Source organism: Pyxicephalus adspersus, chromosome 6 (genome assembly GCF_032062135.1).
Source record: "Pyxicephalus adspersus chromosome 6, UCB_Pads_2.0, whole genome shotgun sequence".
NCBI lineage: Eukaryota > Metazoa > Chordata > Amphibia > Anura > Pyxicephalidae > Pyxicephalus > Pyxicephalus adspersus.
The window spans coordinates 44,708,567-44,727,772 of record NC_092863.1 but is presented as its reverse complement, the minus strand read 5'-3'; the positions used below and the strand labels follow the sequence as shown (position 1 = coordinate 44,727,772).

The 19,206-nt window shown below is 39.4% G+C and overlaps 1 protein-coding gene across 5 annotated transcripts; it reads left to right on the top strand.

The window, feature by feature from the left end:
- Nucleotides 1–2,855: 2,855 nt before the first annotated feature.
- On the top strand, nucleotides 2,856–19,136 carry PATZ1 (POZ/BTB and AT hook containing zinc finger 1). 5 transcript variants are annotated; one of them, XM_072415520.1, is made up of 7 exons: nucleotides 2,858–3,018; nucleotides 3,680–4,854; nucleotides 10,110–10,173; nucleotides 10,493–10,558; nucleotides 12,229–12,400; nucleotides 15,647–15,784; nucleotides 18,221–19,136. In XM_072415520.1, exons 2-7 carry the CDS (start codon nucleotides 3,710–3,712, stop codon nucleotides 18,742–18,744), a joined length of 2,109 nt encoding a protein of 702 aa, XP_072271621.1. In that variant the 5' UTR covers nucleotides 2,858–3,018; nucleotides 3,680–3,709; the 3' UTR covers nucleotides 18,745–19,136. The 5 variants fall into 5 exon arrangements, with proteins under 5 accessions (XP_072271624.1, XP_072271625.1, XP_072271621.1 ...); XM_072415521.1 differs by having other exon boundaries at nucleotides 2,858–3,032; XM_072415523.1 differs by lacking the exon at nucleotides 15,647–15,784 and having other exon boundaries at nucleotides 2,856–3,018.
- The last annotated feature ends 70 nt before the right edge of the window (nucleotides 19,137–19,206 follow it).

Here is a 19,206-nt window from a genome sequence, read left to right as displayed (position 1 = left end):
AGTAAGGACATAATACTGACATAATATTAATAATAACCCTGTACTGTGTAGCAAGGTATCTTACACAGTACACAGTATTTATATAGTGCCATCATATTAAGCAGCGCAAAGTCCATAGTCATGTCACTAGCTGTCCCTCAAAGGAGCTCACAATCTAATGTCCCTACCTTAGTCATATGTCTTTTTAATACAATCTAAGGGCAATTCCTAGGGGGGGTAGCCAATTAACCTAACTACATGTTTTTTTTTAAGTGGGAGGAAACCCACACAAACACAGGGAGAACCTGCAAACTCCATGCAGATAGTGTCCTGGTCGAGATTTCAACATTATGGGGACATAAAAACGATAGGGAGATCTCATTCATGTAAAGTGTGAAAGATACATAATTATTTAATATTACTGCAAACCTGTACATTTTAAACTCTAAATAAAACCTGACAACATACATATAGTACACGTATACAAAAGGCATGAACTGCCGTGCCGAACACAGTCAACTTTGCAATAACAAGTTTTACCTAATTTGCTCATTTTTGTCTGTATGGTTCCTAGAGGTTTATTCTGTGCCCAGCCAAAAATAATTGATTTTGCTTGTTGATGGCAACTATAGAAACAATGTAGTTCACTGAACAGTTATAGTGCAACTCCAAAGGCTACGTACAATGGTTCTTGTCCAATAATCGGCTCAGGGCCAATATCGGACGAGAATCTGGCGTGTACAGTGTTCATTGTCCATCGTCCAAGCGACCATCCTGGCCGATCCACGGACGATGGATGATGAACGATCGTAACGCAAGTGAAGGGGGAAAGAGCGCAGCAGGGTCCCGCTCCGTCGTTTTCCCCCTCTCTATAGAGTAGGACGGTGCTGAATGTACAACACTCGTTCATGCATCGTGCAGTCGTTTTGTCGTTGGAAAAGATCATGAAAGATCCTTTCCAACAACAAATATTGCACGTGTGTATGTAGCCAAACCAATCCTCCAATATTACTCAATCTAATGTATCAAATACTGACCAAGATCTCTCCTGTTGAAGGTAATTGGTTTGTAGACACTGGTAAGTGAAAAGATCTAAATAGAGCATGGAATAGGTTTTCATGTTGACAAGAGATAAACTTTAAAGAGACCCTGTGAAAGCAGCCTAGTACAATGCCCTCACTCCATGCACATCATACCCATCTAGGATAATTACTTTTTGTGATGGCCAAGCTCCTATGCCCCTCCCCTTACCTTCCTACATAACCTTTTATGTAGCTCCAGGGAAGTAACAAAGATGGATACTATAGAACACCACCTGCTGAAGCTGCCCAGTAGTTTCAGGGCTTTTAAATGTCTACACATGGGGCTTTTACAGACATAAAATATATTAGTGCACAGGTATTAATGTAGGAAGGTTTTCCTTAAAAAAACAGCACCTTTTAAGTGTTCAGTTCAGCATATTTTATGTTTGCTTTGCAAAATGAAAAAGGTGAAGCTGTGTTCATATATAATACCCAATAATATGTTAAGGGATTGTTGACTAAGGTTAGCTTTAGTAAATCAATCCCAAAGTATAGTGCAGGGGTCGGCAAACTCTGGCCTTTGGGTTAGTAACGGCCTTGCCAGTAGTTCGTTCTGGCCTAACACCCCCGGGCTGATCCGGCCTAATGCCGGCCAGCAATCTGCGAGTCAGGGTGCCTTAGGAACTACCAGAGCTGGAGCTCAGGGGACCCCGGAGCTCCAGTGCTGACCCCTTGCAGTTGCTCCCCTAATTACCGCGGCCGGCGTTGATACTTCTGCCGCCGCGGTAAATAGGGAAAGCTCCCTGAAGGTAAATGCAATACATACGGAGGAGGGGGATTGGGACCAAATGGATTTCTGGACAAATATAAAGTCTCACTGCACCCTTGGCATCCTGTCAATTGGGGCCTGTTGAAATGCGGGGGTCCTGGGCATTCGCCCAATTTTCCTTTCCTTAGCCCTGACATGAGAATTTCCAGTAAGTCCCAATGGAATCTCAAATGGCTCCAGAAAACTGTCAATGCCCTACTCTACAAATGTGCCATTATGAAAGTAAAGTTATAATTTATTGGATTCCTGAAATAGGCAAAGTATTATTTTCTCTCCTTGGTGCTCTCCTCCATGGTAAAGAAATCAAACATACAAAATGAAGGTGTGAATAAGGCCTGGTTATCACTACACCACATAAATGTGTTTTCAATCAATTCCTAATATTTGTCTGCTATAAATCAGCTTGATGAATCTCTGGGGTGGGTAAAAGCACATTTGTTTCTTCCCTCATTAGGCGGAAGGCAGGATTAGCATGAATTATTATTTACACATTGAATATCCATCATTACACTGTATACAGGGGGTCTGTAGTTTGCAGTCAGGATGATTGGTGATGTTGGAGGTGATGCCATGTATTGTGCCAGGCAAACTAGTTGTGTGATAGATGTGTGCCTGCTGAGAGTGGCACTGTGCACAGTCCTGGTCTACAGATACACACACAGCTGGGGAAGCAGATGGCACCCTAATGTCACACTTGTTCTGATATTTAGAGAATAGTTTGTGTACATAGTGCAGAATACATTACTGTAGAACAGGGGGTAACCCTGAAATGTGGGGGTGTTATATATTACAGAATAATGTGCACACTGATTAGCCTGTGCCCAGTGTATATGCATATTATTCCGGGAGGGGGAGACTGTTTGGAGGGGGGGTCGGCATGTGCGGGGTCTCCCAGTCTGCTTACAGGGGCGGGGGGAGTGCTCATAGGGAGGGGGGACCGGGGGGCGGACACAGATTCTCAGTCCGGGGGGGCATCAGACACAAAGAGGCTGCGGAGGATCCGGTCACAGCTTTCCAACATTCGGGTGCGGGGGGGTCGCGGAGTCCGGTGGGGGGGATTCTTTTTTCGGGGGTGTAGAGGCGGAGGAGAAGACGACAGAGCACCGACAAGCCGTACTACCGGGGCTCCGGGACGTACCGGCCCGCGCAGCGCGCACCCGCGCGAGGCAAAGGGGAGGAGCCAGGCGGGTACGCGCACCCAGGTGACATCACCCCGAACCCCTAATGTGCAGTAGGGATCCCCCTTATATACCCCATTCAGCGCTGCTGGCGGCCTTTTATCCTGCGGCCCCACTGGACCCTCCCATCATCCTCTGGGCTCCCCTCCCTTCACATTCATGTCATCCTCCCATTCCAAAACACCTACATTCTCACATGCCCAGGTCACCCTGCCTGCAGGAAAACTTCAGCCTCATGACTAGTAGACTAGAGCTGAGAATGCTGGCACACACACATATATGTATATAGAATATATAAGTGTATAGAATTTATATGTGTATATGTGTGTATAGAATTTATATATATGTGTGTGTGTGTATAGGTGTGAGGTGATATATATATATATATATATATATATATATATATATTTATATATATATGCTATATGCACATGACACATTAAACTGCTCCTTGTTTGGGTGGTGGGGGTAACTTTCAGTGTTTATTATATAAAATAGTAATAATATGGTATATATAATGACCCCCTACACTTGCTAGCCTACACATATGTGCTTCGGGAAGTTGACATTCATGTTATTTTGTATCCAGATTGTACATAAGGTATTTTTGTATGTACGCCAGTGAATCTTATCGACAAGTTATTCACGTTTGTGTCTGCTGCCTTCTGTAGGTTTAGCCCCAGGATCATCACAGCCCCAGAATGGAGCGTTTGGCAGAGGGCTGCGGCCCATCATACTACACCTATCAGGTGAGCCAGCACAGCTCCGATGTTCTCAATCAACTCAACCAGCAACGTAAGAGCGGAGGTCGTTTCTGCGATGTGGTTCTCCGTGTCGGCGAGGACAGCTTTCCAGCCCACCGTGCTGTTTTGGCTGCCTGCAGTCAGTATTTTGAGTCAGTCCTTGGAGAGGCAGAAGGTCCAACTCCGCGAGAGCTTGAGATGCACACCATTAGCTCCAAGGTTTTCGGGGACATTTTAGACTTTGCGTACACAGCTCGCATCATTATTAGACTGGAGAGTTTTCCAGAGCTTATGACAGCTGCCAAGTTCCTACTGATGCGCTCAGTGATTGACATTTGTCAGGAGGTCATCAAGCAATCTAATGTACAAATTCTGGTGCCCCCTACAAGGCCTGAACTCATGCTTTTTCGATCAGGGACTTCTGATCTTGGCTTTCCATTGGACATGACAAACGGTTCTGTGATGAGCGGGACAGGAATTGCAGGGTCAATAGGGGATGAGGAGGAGGACTCTGTACGGCCAGGGCCTGCTGTGCCTAGTCAGGCTTCTCTTATAGCACTTGGGGGATCGTCACAAATTTTGCCCTCACAGTACCAGATGGGGGTTCAAGGACTTGGTAGCAAACGTGGCCGTGGAAGGCCAAGAAAACCAAGTGTATTAGACTCTGTCCTTTTTGGTGCTGTTGGTGGCCTACGTGATGGAGCTATACTTCCTTGTGGACTCTGTGACAAAGTCTTTACAGATCCCATGCGGCTCCGTCAGCATGAAGCACAACATGGAGTTACCAGTCTACAGTTAGGATATGCTGACCTTCAGACACCTCGACTTGGGGAGAATGGGTTATCACAAGAAGAACAAGCAACCCCTCGAAAGAGGAACCGAGCAAGGAAACAGGTGGCTTGTGATTTGTGTGGAAAGATCTTCCGGGATGTATATCACCTGAACAGGCACAAGCTATCTCATTCTGGAGAGAAACCATATTCTTGTCCTGTGTGTGGACTGAGGTTTAAGAGAAAAGACAGAATGTCCTACCATGTACGTTCACATGATGGTTCTGTAGGAAAGCCCTATATTTGCCAAAGCTGTGGAAAGGGGTTTTCTAGGTAAGTAAACATAAGCACAAATATTTTATGTTTTTTAGGAAATGTTGTGGTTATAGTATCAGAAACTAGAAAATAGCACATAAACCTATAACATATATTACCAAGATCATGTGTCTTCAATGTGGCATGCTAGCACATGGTAGTGGAGATCACACTGCTGCTATAGCTTCTTGTCCTTTCTCATGCAGGCACATGCTTTTCCTATATTCAACAAAGATTCATTAGCACCCTAGGGACCAAGACTAAACCATCTAACTAAACCAAGCAGTCATTTTAGTCTAAAGCCAGGCAGGAGTGTTCATATTCTCTTTTTATATAATTGTGTTCAAGCTCCTTATTGAGCTGAACTTCTCCACTGTCTCATTGTGATGGGTAATAGGAAATGATTTATCCTTTTATACAAGAAAAGAAGTCATGACCTTTTAAGCTTTGTCCAGTCCAATAAAACGTGACTTGGAAGCAGGTGTATGAAAGCACTGGGCCTTACATGGAGATACTGCAAAGATTACAAACTCAGCAAAGCTTTTTTTCTTTCTGGGATTTTAAATAAAAAAAACATTTTGTTATGGGAAGTTCCACCTAAAACAGATGTATTTTGTTTGTAAGAGGGCAGGGGGATGATCCATCTGTCATTGATGTCACAGGAACCAGTCCAGAGATTCACCCAAACCTCCCACCTTCTCCAAGGCACCAATTGGCAGAATGTAATGACGATAGGAACCTTTGCACAAAAAGAAAGGAGTAGGAATAATGCTCTGTACTTTTAGAAACCTGATTGCCACCTTTATAAAACCCTATTTTTAAAAGTGGGTACAGGTTTCTGGCTTCTAAAAATTGGGTAAAGATACTGTATACCTCCAAAGTGGTGATCAAAGGAATCTTTCACTTGAATGAAGTAACTGTTTCTCAATTTTTAAGTAACATGTAAATGGAAAAGTGGTGTCCATTTAAAAAAGTTAAGGGCAAATTGGAAAATGGAGTTAAATGTGTATAAAAAAATACAATTTTCTTGCCAAAACCAGTTCTTTTATAAATAGCCCCCTTTAATCAGGTATTAAACAATGCCTCAAATACAGGTTACTGTTCAGTGTAATGTAGGACCATATTTGAGTGTCCGGTCCAGCCAAAGCTTTTTTTAATTTTAGATAAAGAGTGGAGGGGTTAGCAAGCTGTCGGGTTTTTACTGTCAGAGTAAATGGAGACAAAATATGGAAAGGCACAAAGGCAACAATAAAAAGCTGAGCAAAGTTCTAACCTTTTCTTTCTTTATTTCTCTCTGTGTTGCTGTTTGTGAGAGAAAAAAATCTTTAAAACATGCTATACAATATTTAGCTTTCTAAAGTAGTAAAGTAGGACAAAAACAAAAAAAAACTTTAAATTTAAAGGAAACCTGTTAATAAGTAGACCACTCTTGGCTGATATATGATATATTTGATTCCAGAACATTGATAAGCCTTTCTGAATCATACAGTTGTAAAAGAAGGGAGTGGAGAAATTACTTTGATGAGGCTGCCGGGGTGGGTGCTCGACCACTGATCATCTGGTGCATACCACTGGCATTATTTCCTGACACCCAGCACCCAATAGTAGAACTGTCCATGTACTGTTTGCTATGGCTGTACATCTCTGCCCATTTTTATAGAAAACATTGATCACATTTCAATGATCTGCTGGTGCTTCCACCATAGCCTAATAAAAAAGTGTCCCAGTAGGTAATATAACAACATGCAGAGCTGTATAGTCATAGTAAATAGCACAGGATCCTCTCATTTGGCTACTGCTGGCTTGGAATTGCTCTCTGAAAAACAAACTGGCACTCAACAGAAATAAAAGCATAAGACAAAACAGCTACACTAATTCTTAAAAATATTCAATCAGATTTCTGTTGCAATCACTATAAATATTGGGAGATGCACAGCATGATCCAAGTAAATGATATTAATTTATCTTTAAGTTTACCTTGCTGTGCACAAACTGTATAACTGTACAGCCAGCTTACTAGAGCTCTAAAGCAGTAAACACCTTCCAAAATCTATAAAATAAAAAGTCCTGACATATAGTACATAGTTAAATGTTATCTAGACAACTACATATTTATTCAGTAGTTAACATATGGTGCATCACCAGCATATGTTAGGTATGTACATAAAAGAATTATGTTTATTCTGCATTTATTGCCACAATACTGGGCTCTTTAGATCTGCTCACGCTTCATACACTGTGCAGGTATCACTTCTTCAACTTAAGATAATAATAATTAATAGTACACTTCCTGACAATTTTTTCTGAAGCATGTCACAGGCATGACTGCTTACATAAAACCAGTTCTCATCCCCCCCCCCCCCTTGTTTTATATACTCATGGGACGCCATTTTACAATGTCTGAACCAAGAGCACACCACACAATCACCCCCCTAAAATGAAAATTCTAGCCAGTGATTGCACAGCAGGATACAGGGAGGGGTAACTACAAAGAGAGAGGAACTACACCCTCAACATGCGCCCCCCCCCCCCCCCCCTTCAAAAGGGAAGGGGAAAAAAAGCTAGAGGAGGTTAATATGGAAGGGAAGGGGCTGCAGCTATCATGATCATGTGTGGGCGTGTAAGGCACCAGCAGCTGGGAAATAGACTTATTCTCATAAATTTCATTCATTCAATACACCTATGCATGTGTGTGCTGGGTAATATACCACTGGAAGGAACACATTTCCATCTATGGTTACTTTTATATCTGGGTATTTTTACAACCAAAGTGCTACATTGTTGTAATACATAGTAATGTCCAACTGCATGTGCTTTCTATCACATTCAATATCATCAAATCTGAATATCTGATCGCCATCTAAGTAATATTTATCGTCTTTGACAAACAGCCTAAAAGTTTGACAGTTTGAAAATTGTTACATTACTTTCATATTGAATGAATGCTTTAACAGTGAGGATTAGCAAATGAAAAAAGTGCAAAAGTAAAACCAAACCAAATACAGTCTAAGGGGACATTCTCACTATAGCAATGTACGTATTGCTGTTTGTATTGCAATGAGCTGCAATTAGCAAAAACGCAATTCATGCTGAGATCCACCTGTACTGGTAAATCTACACAAAATTGCTTTCTGAAATGAGACAATCACTGATTCAAACAACCAGTGGTTTTGCTACAACAGTAGTGAGATGCCACCCTTATGACCTTTGTTACATACTTTTTTTTTTTTTTCGTTAGGCTGAGCATTGTGTGCCCCACAAATACCTTTCCACTGACTGTGAGATGGTCTGCTAACTAAAACCTTTGAGCTGTTGTTATTATTAGTAGTAGTATGTAGTGGCTTACGTATTCTGACCCCCTTCGCTTTTTTTTAGTTGTATTGCAACCTGATGTTAGAATCGTGTAAATTATTTTTTCTTTTTTTTTTTTTTCATTAATCTACACTCAGTACTCCATAATGACAAAGAGAAAACAGAATTAGACAATTTAGTAAATTATTAAAAATAAAAAACTGAAATATCACAAGTACAGAAGTATTCACACCTTTTGGAATACCATATAAAGTTTAGCTCAAGTGCTTCCCTTTTTTGTTTATTCATTGCTAAGAGGTTTCTGCACCTTGATTGGAGTCCACTTGTGGTAAATAAATTAATTGGACATGATTTGCATAGTCACACATTAAGTCTGGAGGAAACCAGGCACTGCTTATCACCTGCCCCATATTATCCCAACTGTGAAGCATGATGGTGGCAGCATCATGGTATGGGTTTTTTTAGCAGCAGGGACTGTGAGACTGGTCAGAGTCTAGGGTAAGGTGAATGGAGCAAAGTACAGAGATATCCTCAATAAACATGTTCCACAGAGCTCAGGACTGGGCTAAAGGTTCACCTTCCAACTTGACAATTACCCAAAGCACACAACTAAGATAACACATGTGTGTAAAGCTGCGTACACACCTGCAATTTTTCTCGTTGGAAAGGATCTTTCACGATCCTTTCCAACGAGAAAAGACTGCACGATGCATGAACGATGCTGTACATACAGCACCGTTCATGCTCTATGGAGAGGGGAGGGGGAGAGCGACGGAGCGGCACCCTGCTGCGCGCTCTCCCCTTCCCTTTCATTAGGATCGGTCGTCGTCCATCGTCCATGGATCCGCCAGGACGGTCGTCGGACGATGGACGACGACCGACTGTACACACGGCAGATTTTCGCCCGATAATTGGCCGATACCGATTATCGGGCGAGAAAAATTTGCCGTGTGTACGCAGCTTAACTTAGGAACAACTCTGTGAATGTCCAAAAGTGGCCCAGCCAGAGCCTTGACTTGAACCCTGTGGAACATCTCTGGAGAGACATGAACATGGCTGTCAACTGACGGTCCCCATCCAACCTGACTGAGCTTCAAGGGACTTAATAGTAATGGCAGAAAATCCGGCAATCCAGGTGTGCAAAGCTTGTTGCATCATACCTAAAAATAAATGCTGCCAAAGGTGCTTAAACTAAGTATTAAGCAAAAGGTCTGAATACTTTTTTTTTCTTTTGAATAAATTTACAAATTTGTATAAAATTCTGTTTTCACTTTGTCATCATCAAGTGTAGATTAATGCGAAAAAAAAATGAAATGATTGCAGCATCAGGCTGCAATATAACAAGATAGAAAATAGTGAAAGGGGTCTGAATACTCTTTGAAGCCAATGCATATAAATACCTATTTAGAATTAGCGCAGGGGTGGGGGAATCATTCGGTACTGGAAAAACAAGACAACAGGAAATAAAGAAAATGTCTTCAAATTGAGGAAATCCTCTCTTAGACAGTTGTCATCAGAAGAGCTGTCTACATTGGGACATTTTCCCTCACTTCTTGTTCTAGTTACAATGGTAAAATTGGCATTCTACTATTGAAAACTTCATTATATCACAAGGTATTATTTTATTTTTGTTTTGTGTTATTTTATCACCAATCAGATGTCTTCTTTTAATGTAGCTACATCATTAAATCTCCATAGCCTAAATCTATGCATTATCAAATGACTTTTACAGTCAGAATATATTAATATTCAATCCTTAAAGTCAGAGTGTGGTAATTTTTTTTTTGATCAGTATGGCTATTCATTTAGTGAACTACTAAAAACCTTCTCAATAGTTAAATAGGACAGTGAACTGTGATCAATGTAATGCAGTTATCATTTTGTAAACCTTTTAAAAATCAACGTTGTTAAAAATTCATGGAATAATTACTGCCTTTTTTCCTGTGCTTTATTCTTTACAGACCAGACCATCTTAATGGACACATTAAACAGGTTCATACATCAGAGAGACCACACAAGTGTGAGGTATGGCACTGGGGATGGGGACTGTGGCTTTTAGTCCTGTGAAATTGATTGAATGTCAGTATTTTCCCTGTGTGACTTAAAGCACCAGTCCCACTTTACAGGCACTGTTTCTGCAGTCTATTATTAATTATGTCCATTTCTTGTACCTATAAGTGCAGGTAAAGGGTAATAAGATTTATATTTTCCAGTTTTCATTATTTAAATAATTTCACTGCCTTTATTTTTCTAACTTTACTTATCTGCTGAGCAGAATATATCACATTTTTCCTATTTAAAGGGCCCACAAAAATGATTTTACACCCATTTTTCTCCAAACTAGAATTCTGCAGAAGGATTTGCCAGCCAAGTTCACAGTGATCAGGAGAGAGGAGGAGGAGGAGGACAGGTAATACCAAATGAAAACAAAAGGAAACCTCATTTTTTTCTGGAGAAAAGAAGCGGGACTGGTGGTTTAATTGGGCCTAAAAAGTGTGTGGCCTTTTTCAGATGTCCCTGCCTGTGTGCATTATCTGGTTTGAGCAGGTCTGTGTGGTATTGTAACCTGGTATGCTTTTAAATGATTAATGCAATAATATTTTAAGTTATAGGTGGTTTAATTCCCCTTCATGTACTAAAGACTGATAGGGCAGTTTTAGGCAAATGAAATCATTTTTTTTATTAAGTGGCTAGTTTACAGCATTATGGTGAAGCTAAATGCTTCTTCAAGGTATAAGACACTATTGTTTTGTGCATAGGCACACATTAATGACTTCAGCTCTTGTAACTTTATTAATAATATTAAACTTTATTTCTAAAGCACCAACAGATTGCACAGCACTGTACATGAAATAGGGGTTGCAACTGACAGACTGATACAAACACTAACACAGGAGAAGACCCTGCATAAAAACAATCTATTTTATATAATGTCTGTACTGGGAACCATTGTAATCAACTGATATGTGACATGCATGTTGTTACCCCTCTCTGAATGGCATTGGTAGTGCGAAAAAATCTCCAAGCCATGGAAATGGCTGGAGGCCTATTTTTTCAAGAGATTCTTGAATCAAGTTCATTGCTATAATAAATGGGCGTATGACTATTTATGGCTACCCTGAATGAGCTCATCTTCACAAATAAAATGAACATTTGCAGACTTGCTCAACAAACTGAAACTTACACATGAATCTTGATTGGTCTGGTAATGATATGGAAATCACAGGTAAGGTAAGTACATTCTTTTAAGGTCTCTACCGCAAGGTGAGCTAAGGATACTCATTACTATCACACAAAGCAGGAAAGTACACACTGCAATAGTAAAGCTAGTAGACAGTGACAATAAAGTGTATCTAAACCAAATCAGTGCCTAATATATTGCAGCTTACCTGCATTAGTGCTCTTTTATCCAGAGCACTTATTATTCTAGGGAGATAATGCTTACCTACTGTACTGTATCTATTAAATGTGTTGGGACTACAGGGAATCTTCACCTCACCACACCTCCATAACATAGGGAGGAAATGTTCTGTAGTCCACATAAAAGAACTAGCAATAATAGTAACTAATAACACTGCAGCAAACACAGGATTTGTGAATGTATTGAACAGGTATAACAATGGCTTTTAAAATGGAACTAATTCCCACGTTGAATAATACTTGATCAGACAAGTGGTTATTACAGAAAGGGACAGGTGATGTCCTTTCTGCAATAACTCGTTCACTGTGCATGTGCAGCTCAGCGTTTGTTCCCAGGGATAGCTGGTAATCCTGACTTCCCTTGCGCAAGCTGGGAATGAATGAACTCCTGCACAAGTTCAGTATTATATGTTTAGTTCCACTTTAATGGCATATTAAACAAACCAATGGGAGAACATTGATGTTTTGTGTTAAGGTTTACACATAGTTACATTTTGTGGAAGAAAAAAAAACACTTTATCACATTTGTACACAAAGTGGAGAAAGCTAATAACCATGTTTTCTTTGCTAAATGACCTACAGTAAAATATTCCGATTGATAAATATCAACTGTGTGTTTCTGACTAGCATTTAAGATGATATTTTTATTCTTGTTTTCAGACATGTAATGCTTCCTTTGCCACACGTGACCGCCTTCGCTCACACTTGGCATGTCATGAGGATAAAGTACCATGTCAGGTGTGCGGCAAATACCTGCGTGCAGCTTATATGGCAGATCATCTGAAGAAGCACAGCGAGGGTCCTAGCAACTTCTGTACCATTTGTAATCGAGGTAACTATTAAGGCAGAGAAAGTATAAGCAGTTATGCCAGAGAAAGGACATAGCTTTTATACTGAAGGGAATGTATTGGCCTTTGTTGTAATAATATACTGGTGCTTTAATGACCAGTGCAGATAATGCAATTAAAAAGTAAGAAAGGATGAGTGCATTTGTGTGGGTGGGAATGGCTGTCAATAGGCTTAAAAAAGATTCCAGTTTGGAAAAGAATTACTATCATACTAGTAAACATTAAGGTATACTTTTTTATTCTGTCAGTGCTTACCACACCAAAAACAAGTACATGAAAATATATGCACAACACCTAAATTGCTGCATTTTATTTTCTCTTGGTTCCTAATTGCAAAAGAATAGTGCAGAATATGTATTTTGGACCTATGTCATAAGCCAGAGGATGAAGTAACTAAGAACGGCCAAACAGCAATCAATTTCATTGATCTAACTTGTAGATTCCAGTGAATGTAAACACTAACTGGTTATCCTGGGCTGCTATAGTATATCTATTAGCTGTGCATGCTTTTATTTAACACAACCAGTGTTTTTCTAATTCTTAGTGACCATAGCTAATCAAAAGCATGGCAGTCAAGACTCTCCTGATTACTTAGAAGAAGTAGGCACAAACTGTACAGTAGTTTTTTTTTCACAGTAAAAGGGTTACAATCTGCTCAGTGGTCCAATAGTAAAATAATGAAAAAAAATCGCAGCAAGAATATTGGCAACAGTTATAGAGAATATTGCAGCAAGATTGCAGTAGCAGGATTGCCTAAATATGCCCTGACTCTCCCCAAACTAATGATTTCCAATCATAATTAAATACCATCTGTCAAAACATCAGGTCTAAGCCCACACAGTTCAGTTAAGTAAATATTTATTCTGTTTAGTGCCTTTATATTGTATGTTAAATTCACCAGTACAGCAATGCTTGCAAGTCAAATAAAAGCAAAGAGGACAGAAGTGGAACATTACCCACTATTGTCAGATCATTTTCGTTTTCTTTTTTTTAGAAATATGAGACCTGCATTGATTGTATTTGATAAGCTGTTTTACATAAGTTATGTAAAAACAGCACATTTTTGCAAATAATTCATCCTGGCTCCCATATGCTGCCCATTAGCTCTTCCATATCCCATATTTCCATATTAGGATTTTTCTCACTTCTGCAGGTAACTGGATACCTTTCTCTTGCACTGTAGGATGAATAAGAACTACCCAAAGAGCATTGCCCAGTTGGTGGTGATTATTAGATTATCAGTTTAGCTTGCCATGAAGCCAACAATATTTGATTGATTAATGAGTATCAGTACATTATTACTATGTAGCATATTTTTGGACATACATAAAATATATACGTTAGCAATGCAAGACTTGTTACTGCACACTTATTAATATGTATAAGTTGTCTTAATTTATAAGACAAATGCCTGACATTCTTATACCACGTGCACCAATTTCCTAAACAGTTTGAAATATGTTTTATTGCCTACATTGATTGATGGGCATAACTTGAAACAGTTTACAGACAAGTGTCCACAAACATTATTTTCCTGCTTTAGACTTTCATTTGTAATGCACATCAAATGAAGATCAGAAAATCCAATTGAATTTTGTAAACAATGTACATGGCAGTTCAGAAGCTGCATTCCTTGTATTCGACAATCTTTGCATTGCAATTTGGTGCAAGTCAAACGCACCCCCTAATGAAAGACCAATGGTCTCAGAAGCACTCTAAACTGATTTCCAATGTACTTAAAAGCAAGCTGAATTTGCCATTTAACACAGCCCCTACTTTCCAATATCAGAGGCATCACACATAAATTAAACAGAGAAACATGACCCCCATATCCCAGTAGTTGAACAGCTGCATACACTTTGTTTCTTATGACCTGTGTGACAAGACAGCATCACACATGCATAGGATGGATCTTGAAATGACAGAGATGTTTGATATTTGCATGTTTCTTGTGTTAGCCTTACACCTCAGGATGCGAGAGTTCTATTCTTCTCCTGATAGATGGGCTAGGAATAGAGCCCTTTATTTTATGTATGAAAGTTACTACAACTTGTAGTTATTTCTTCACAGCCACCAGTCAGGTTCACGAAGAAACCTGTGCAACACCAACTAAGAGGCAAAATATGTTCATTAAGTGGCTTTACTGTAAATGTGCAATAACACAAAATATTTCAAACAATGACAATAGCTAATCTGCATATTTTATATCATGTGAGTTTATTAATATACATGTTATACACAGTAGATGAGGATGTAGGCTCCATTTTACATATTTTGCTTGGACTCCCATGTTAATATGTCAGTGACCCCCCCCCACACACACACCATCATCATCACCACCATGAGAGATACTGTGCCTGAATGAGAGTAAAATTCTCTGTGATCTACCTTAATATAACCTCTAGTGCCCTGAGCATATCCGTCTTCTTAAGGCCTAAGTGCCTTGTGCACACTGGAACAATTTGTAACTATATCAAAACATGTACAGCCATTCAAATGTCTTGTTATGGAGAAGATTGTGAATTGAAGTACTTCATTATCAAATTGTGCTTTTCAGCTTTTTCCTTGTCTCAAGCCCTGAGGGTGCCTCAAATGAACCACCACCCAACAGTTATATATATATATTTGCACACATAATTATAAACACTTCATTAAAACTTACAGTATAATTCACCCAGAACCATTTTCACTGAAAGTGTTATATGGGGCAGTTTGAGAACTTGAAATAGGTAAACTGTGACAGTAATAGGTATGTGAATGTTTGGGATAAGAGGCTACGATGTTTATCTGGCAAAACAAATGATTGTGGTTGGGTTAACCTAATTAAATTTACAATGTGGTGTCCTATTATTACCAGGCCAACCTCTGGGCGATGTAAACATTAGTGTCATTGAAATGTACTCATGTACAATCTACTGGTGCCAGGTGTGTTTTGTTTTAGCAGAATTGCCCAAACTGTAAGCAACCACATTAATTTTATTAAGCTAAAAAAAATTGCTGATGCAAATTCTTGGAAAATAGTGGAAAGAGGAGTATAAATGTTAGAATCCTATTGATTGCTGCTGGGAAACTTTTAAGGAATGTGTGTTATGTCTGTGAGGATGTAAGTGATGATTCCAGTGTCAGGAATAAGCAGAGAAAAAATGTATATGTATGGAGGTAATGATAAAGCTAATAAGGAGTCAGAGGTCTGTGTATAGCAGCATCTCATCTGCTTTTATTTTGTTTAGGTTTCTCCTCTGCCTCTTACTTAAAAGTCCACGTAAAAACTCATCACGGCGCCCTCCTCAGTGCGGGCCCTCACCGGCCGGAATCCACCCCAAATGGTGCAGCACTGTTCCAGTGTGTCCGGACCTGTGGCGTTAAAGGCAAGCGTTGCACAGCCGGCTGTCCGTGCAGAGGGGGGCGCAAGTGGGAGATAGGAGGGGTGCTAGTTGTACTTTACACACACAAGTATGCATGATGGTAAAGGGAAACTCCACTTTTGCTGATGCTAAAAAAAACTAATTAAAAACTATATATATTGCAGGGATTTCTTTAATAAAATATCATTACCTATCCTTATTTGGCTCTTTTCTTTGACTATACATCTGATAATTGTACTCTTTTTTTTTCCAAATAGGAGGGTTTGTCTGCTGTATTTGCAATCTTATTAACCAGTCCCAGCATTATTTAAAGTGAACAGAATCCTTGCATTTCTTCACATGAGGAATAACTTTGGCAAGCATTGCACCAAACCTGAAACTCTCCTGCTCTAAAACAATGCCAGGAGCAATGCAGTTGATGTCAAAATTGTAACTTACGTAGTGCAGGCAGCAAGAAAAAAAAGTGAACCATTGACACAAATAGAAAAAAAAAGCTCCTGTACACAAAGTTGCCATTGTTTTGTCAGTCTTTTATCAAAGTTTTAACTTGTCAATAATAATAATAGTATCAGGCAAAAATAAGTGAAATGTAATGTCTTCCAATTACAAAATGAATGTATATCAGTAATATCAAATACATGAAGTGTATCTCAGTGAATGTGGAGTTTCCCTTTAAAGGTGATAATAAGTCATGGACCAGGAATGCCTACAAACAAAAACATATGCATACTGAATCACTGATGTTCAATATTTCCCGGGGACAAAGCCAGAGAAAACCACAAACCTGCATGCAACTCCCAAACAGGTTATGTAGATAAAGGCTTCAGGCTTTGGATGCTGGATGATGTAAACAGGTACAATGAGGATACTGTAGAAACCTTCAAAAATTTAGTTTGCTGATCCCATATGACTGAAAGATGAGTTTTAATTGGTTTGCTGTGGATTTCTGCAGTCCGTTTGCTTGCTTTGATATTTGATATTTGCAGGTCAAATTTAGCCTGTTCATATGCAAACCAAGGTAGTATAGCATTGAGTCACCAAATATTTAGCACTTTAGAAACTCTGATAAATAATCAATACCTATTACTTTCCTTTTACAGCATGCTTGACAAGTATCATACATTATAAAACATAACTTTTAAGGAAAGATCACTGTTTTACAGAAGGAACATATTTTAAAATATTATTCTATTGTTACTCATATAGCAATTTATCATAATTAACATTTTTTTTATGTTTGCCCTTCTATCTTTTTGTTTTTGTAAAGTTGGCTAATTCATTGGAAGTCAAAATATATACTACTGTAGTATGTTAATTTCCAGTTATGGGGCATATTTATAAAGGTCATAGCAAATCCTATCACCAAATCACAGCCATGCAGGCTGATACTCCACAACAAGGGGGCAGTAGGCATGCAGCTTTCACCATGCAGATACTATTAGAAGGTTCTTAAACATACTGAAGCGCCCCTGATGCCCATCGGAGTGTGACAGAATGAAAGTAGGTTGCTACCCCTTCTCTGATGAATTGGTAAAGCTGGTAAAAGTAACACCAACTAGTGAAAGGAGGGGGCTCTGAAAATTTTGTTTGCAAATGCACATTAACCAAAACACAACAGAAAGCTGGATAATTTAAATATGAGCAATGACTTTCAACGAACATTCAGCTAATTCCTTTACAAATATGTCCCTTAGTCGCCCTAGAACAAAAAAAAAATCCTTGGCCAAAAAATTAGTCATACCATTTCCTTAGAGAAAACATCACATGTTCTCTTACAAATACAAAAGAAACTATTGGCAAGCCAAACTTTGTTTGCTTACATTTCGTGCCTTGTGCTACACTTTCATTATAACCCTTTCCTATGCTGATATGAGGAGCAAACACATGAAAAAATATAAAGGTAGTGAGTGCATAGTAAGATCTAAATGGCTCTATTTGGCCGTGAATATTATGTTTTGTTCAAACTCAATCGGCAGAGTTTCATCAAAAAATAGTGAACAATGATGAAAAAGCTGCAATGTGACTATTCAATATTACAGTTCAGGAGAACACAGCAGTCCATCAGAACTGAGCTGTTTCAGCTGAATTGTTACTATCTGTTTTCTGATTGGTTGCTGGAATCACAGTACTGAAAATTGCACATCTTATTCCATTGTTTTAGTATCGAAGCCAAAATTAGATATATTACAATGTATTTTAGCTTATATTTGAATAATATCCTATGTTTTTGTTTTTTATATTAATTTCTCTCTGTATAACTAACTATAGGTATGGTAATGTTACCATACCTATCACAATAACCAGGTACACCATCAATGCCTATAGGTTCAGGGAAACACAAAGTAAGGTATGAGAGGGGTGTTGGTTTCAAACTGACTTTTTAGAATTTTTTGAAGAAAACTAATCATTGTTTTTGTTTTTTCTTCTCTTACTTTACAGAGGGGGACAAATGTCAGCATGGAGAGCAGGAGAGCTCCGATTCATTTGGTGACCTTTCTGATGGAAGTGACCTCAAGTCACCCGAGAAGCCGAATTCTAATGGATCATATGTTGCATGTGACTTGGTGATTCCCAAGAAAACTGAGGGAGAGGCAGAGAAGCGCTATCCTTGCTCAGAGTGTGGAAGCTTCTTTCGATCTAAGGCCTATCTCAACAAGCACATACAGAAAGTTCATGCCAGGCCAATGGGAACACCACTTGGGGATTTGGGGGCCACTTTAGGTCCTGCACTTGGCCCTGCCCTAGGCCCTGCATTAGGCCCTACTCTTGGTTCCTCTCTTGGCCCCACTCTAAGTGCCTCTCTCGGGCCAGCACTGGGGTCAGCATTGGCTTCTCCTTTCTCCCCACAGCAGAATATGTCTCTTTTGGAGTCATTTGGTTTCCAAATTGTGCAGTCAGCTTTTGCCTCATCCCTTGTGGAGCCCGAGGTGGAACAGCAGGCAATGGGAAGTGAAGGGAAGTAAAAGCGATAGCACTTAATACATCTGGGAAAGGATGGTACTTTATACACGTGGGAAATTCATGCAAAAAGCACCATATGCATGAATGCAGAAAACTCCCTAACAAAGTACTGGAACACCTAAGACAAAGCTGTGTTTACATGTGTTGATGAAACAAACAGTAAGTTGTATAGTTTTATGAGTGGGAAATAGCAAACCAAGAGGAGAGATGCAGACACTGACCTTTTCACTGAGCTCAAAACTGTGCACTGCCTTCTGGATTCATTGGGTACTTATGTCAACACAGAGGGCACACACTGAACTGTTTCTATGTGAATGTTTTGTAGATTTCCAGATATTGAATATTAATATACTGAAAACTGGCCACACATTGAAATAAACAAATTCACATGTGATTCTGCATGAGTCATTAGGTGCTGCTTTTATTTTATGTTTCATGCTCCGTCAATGTCGACATGCAAAAAA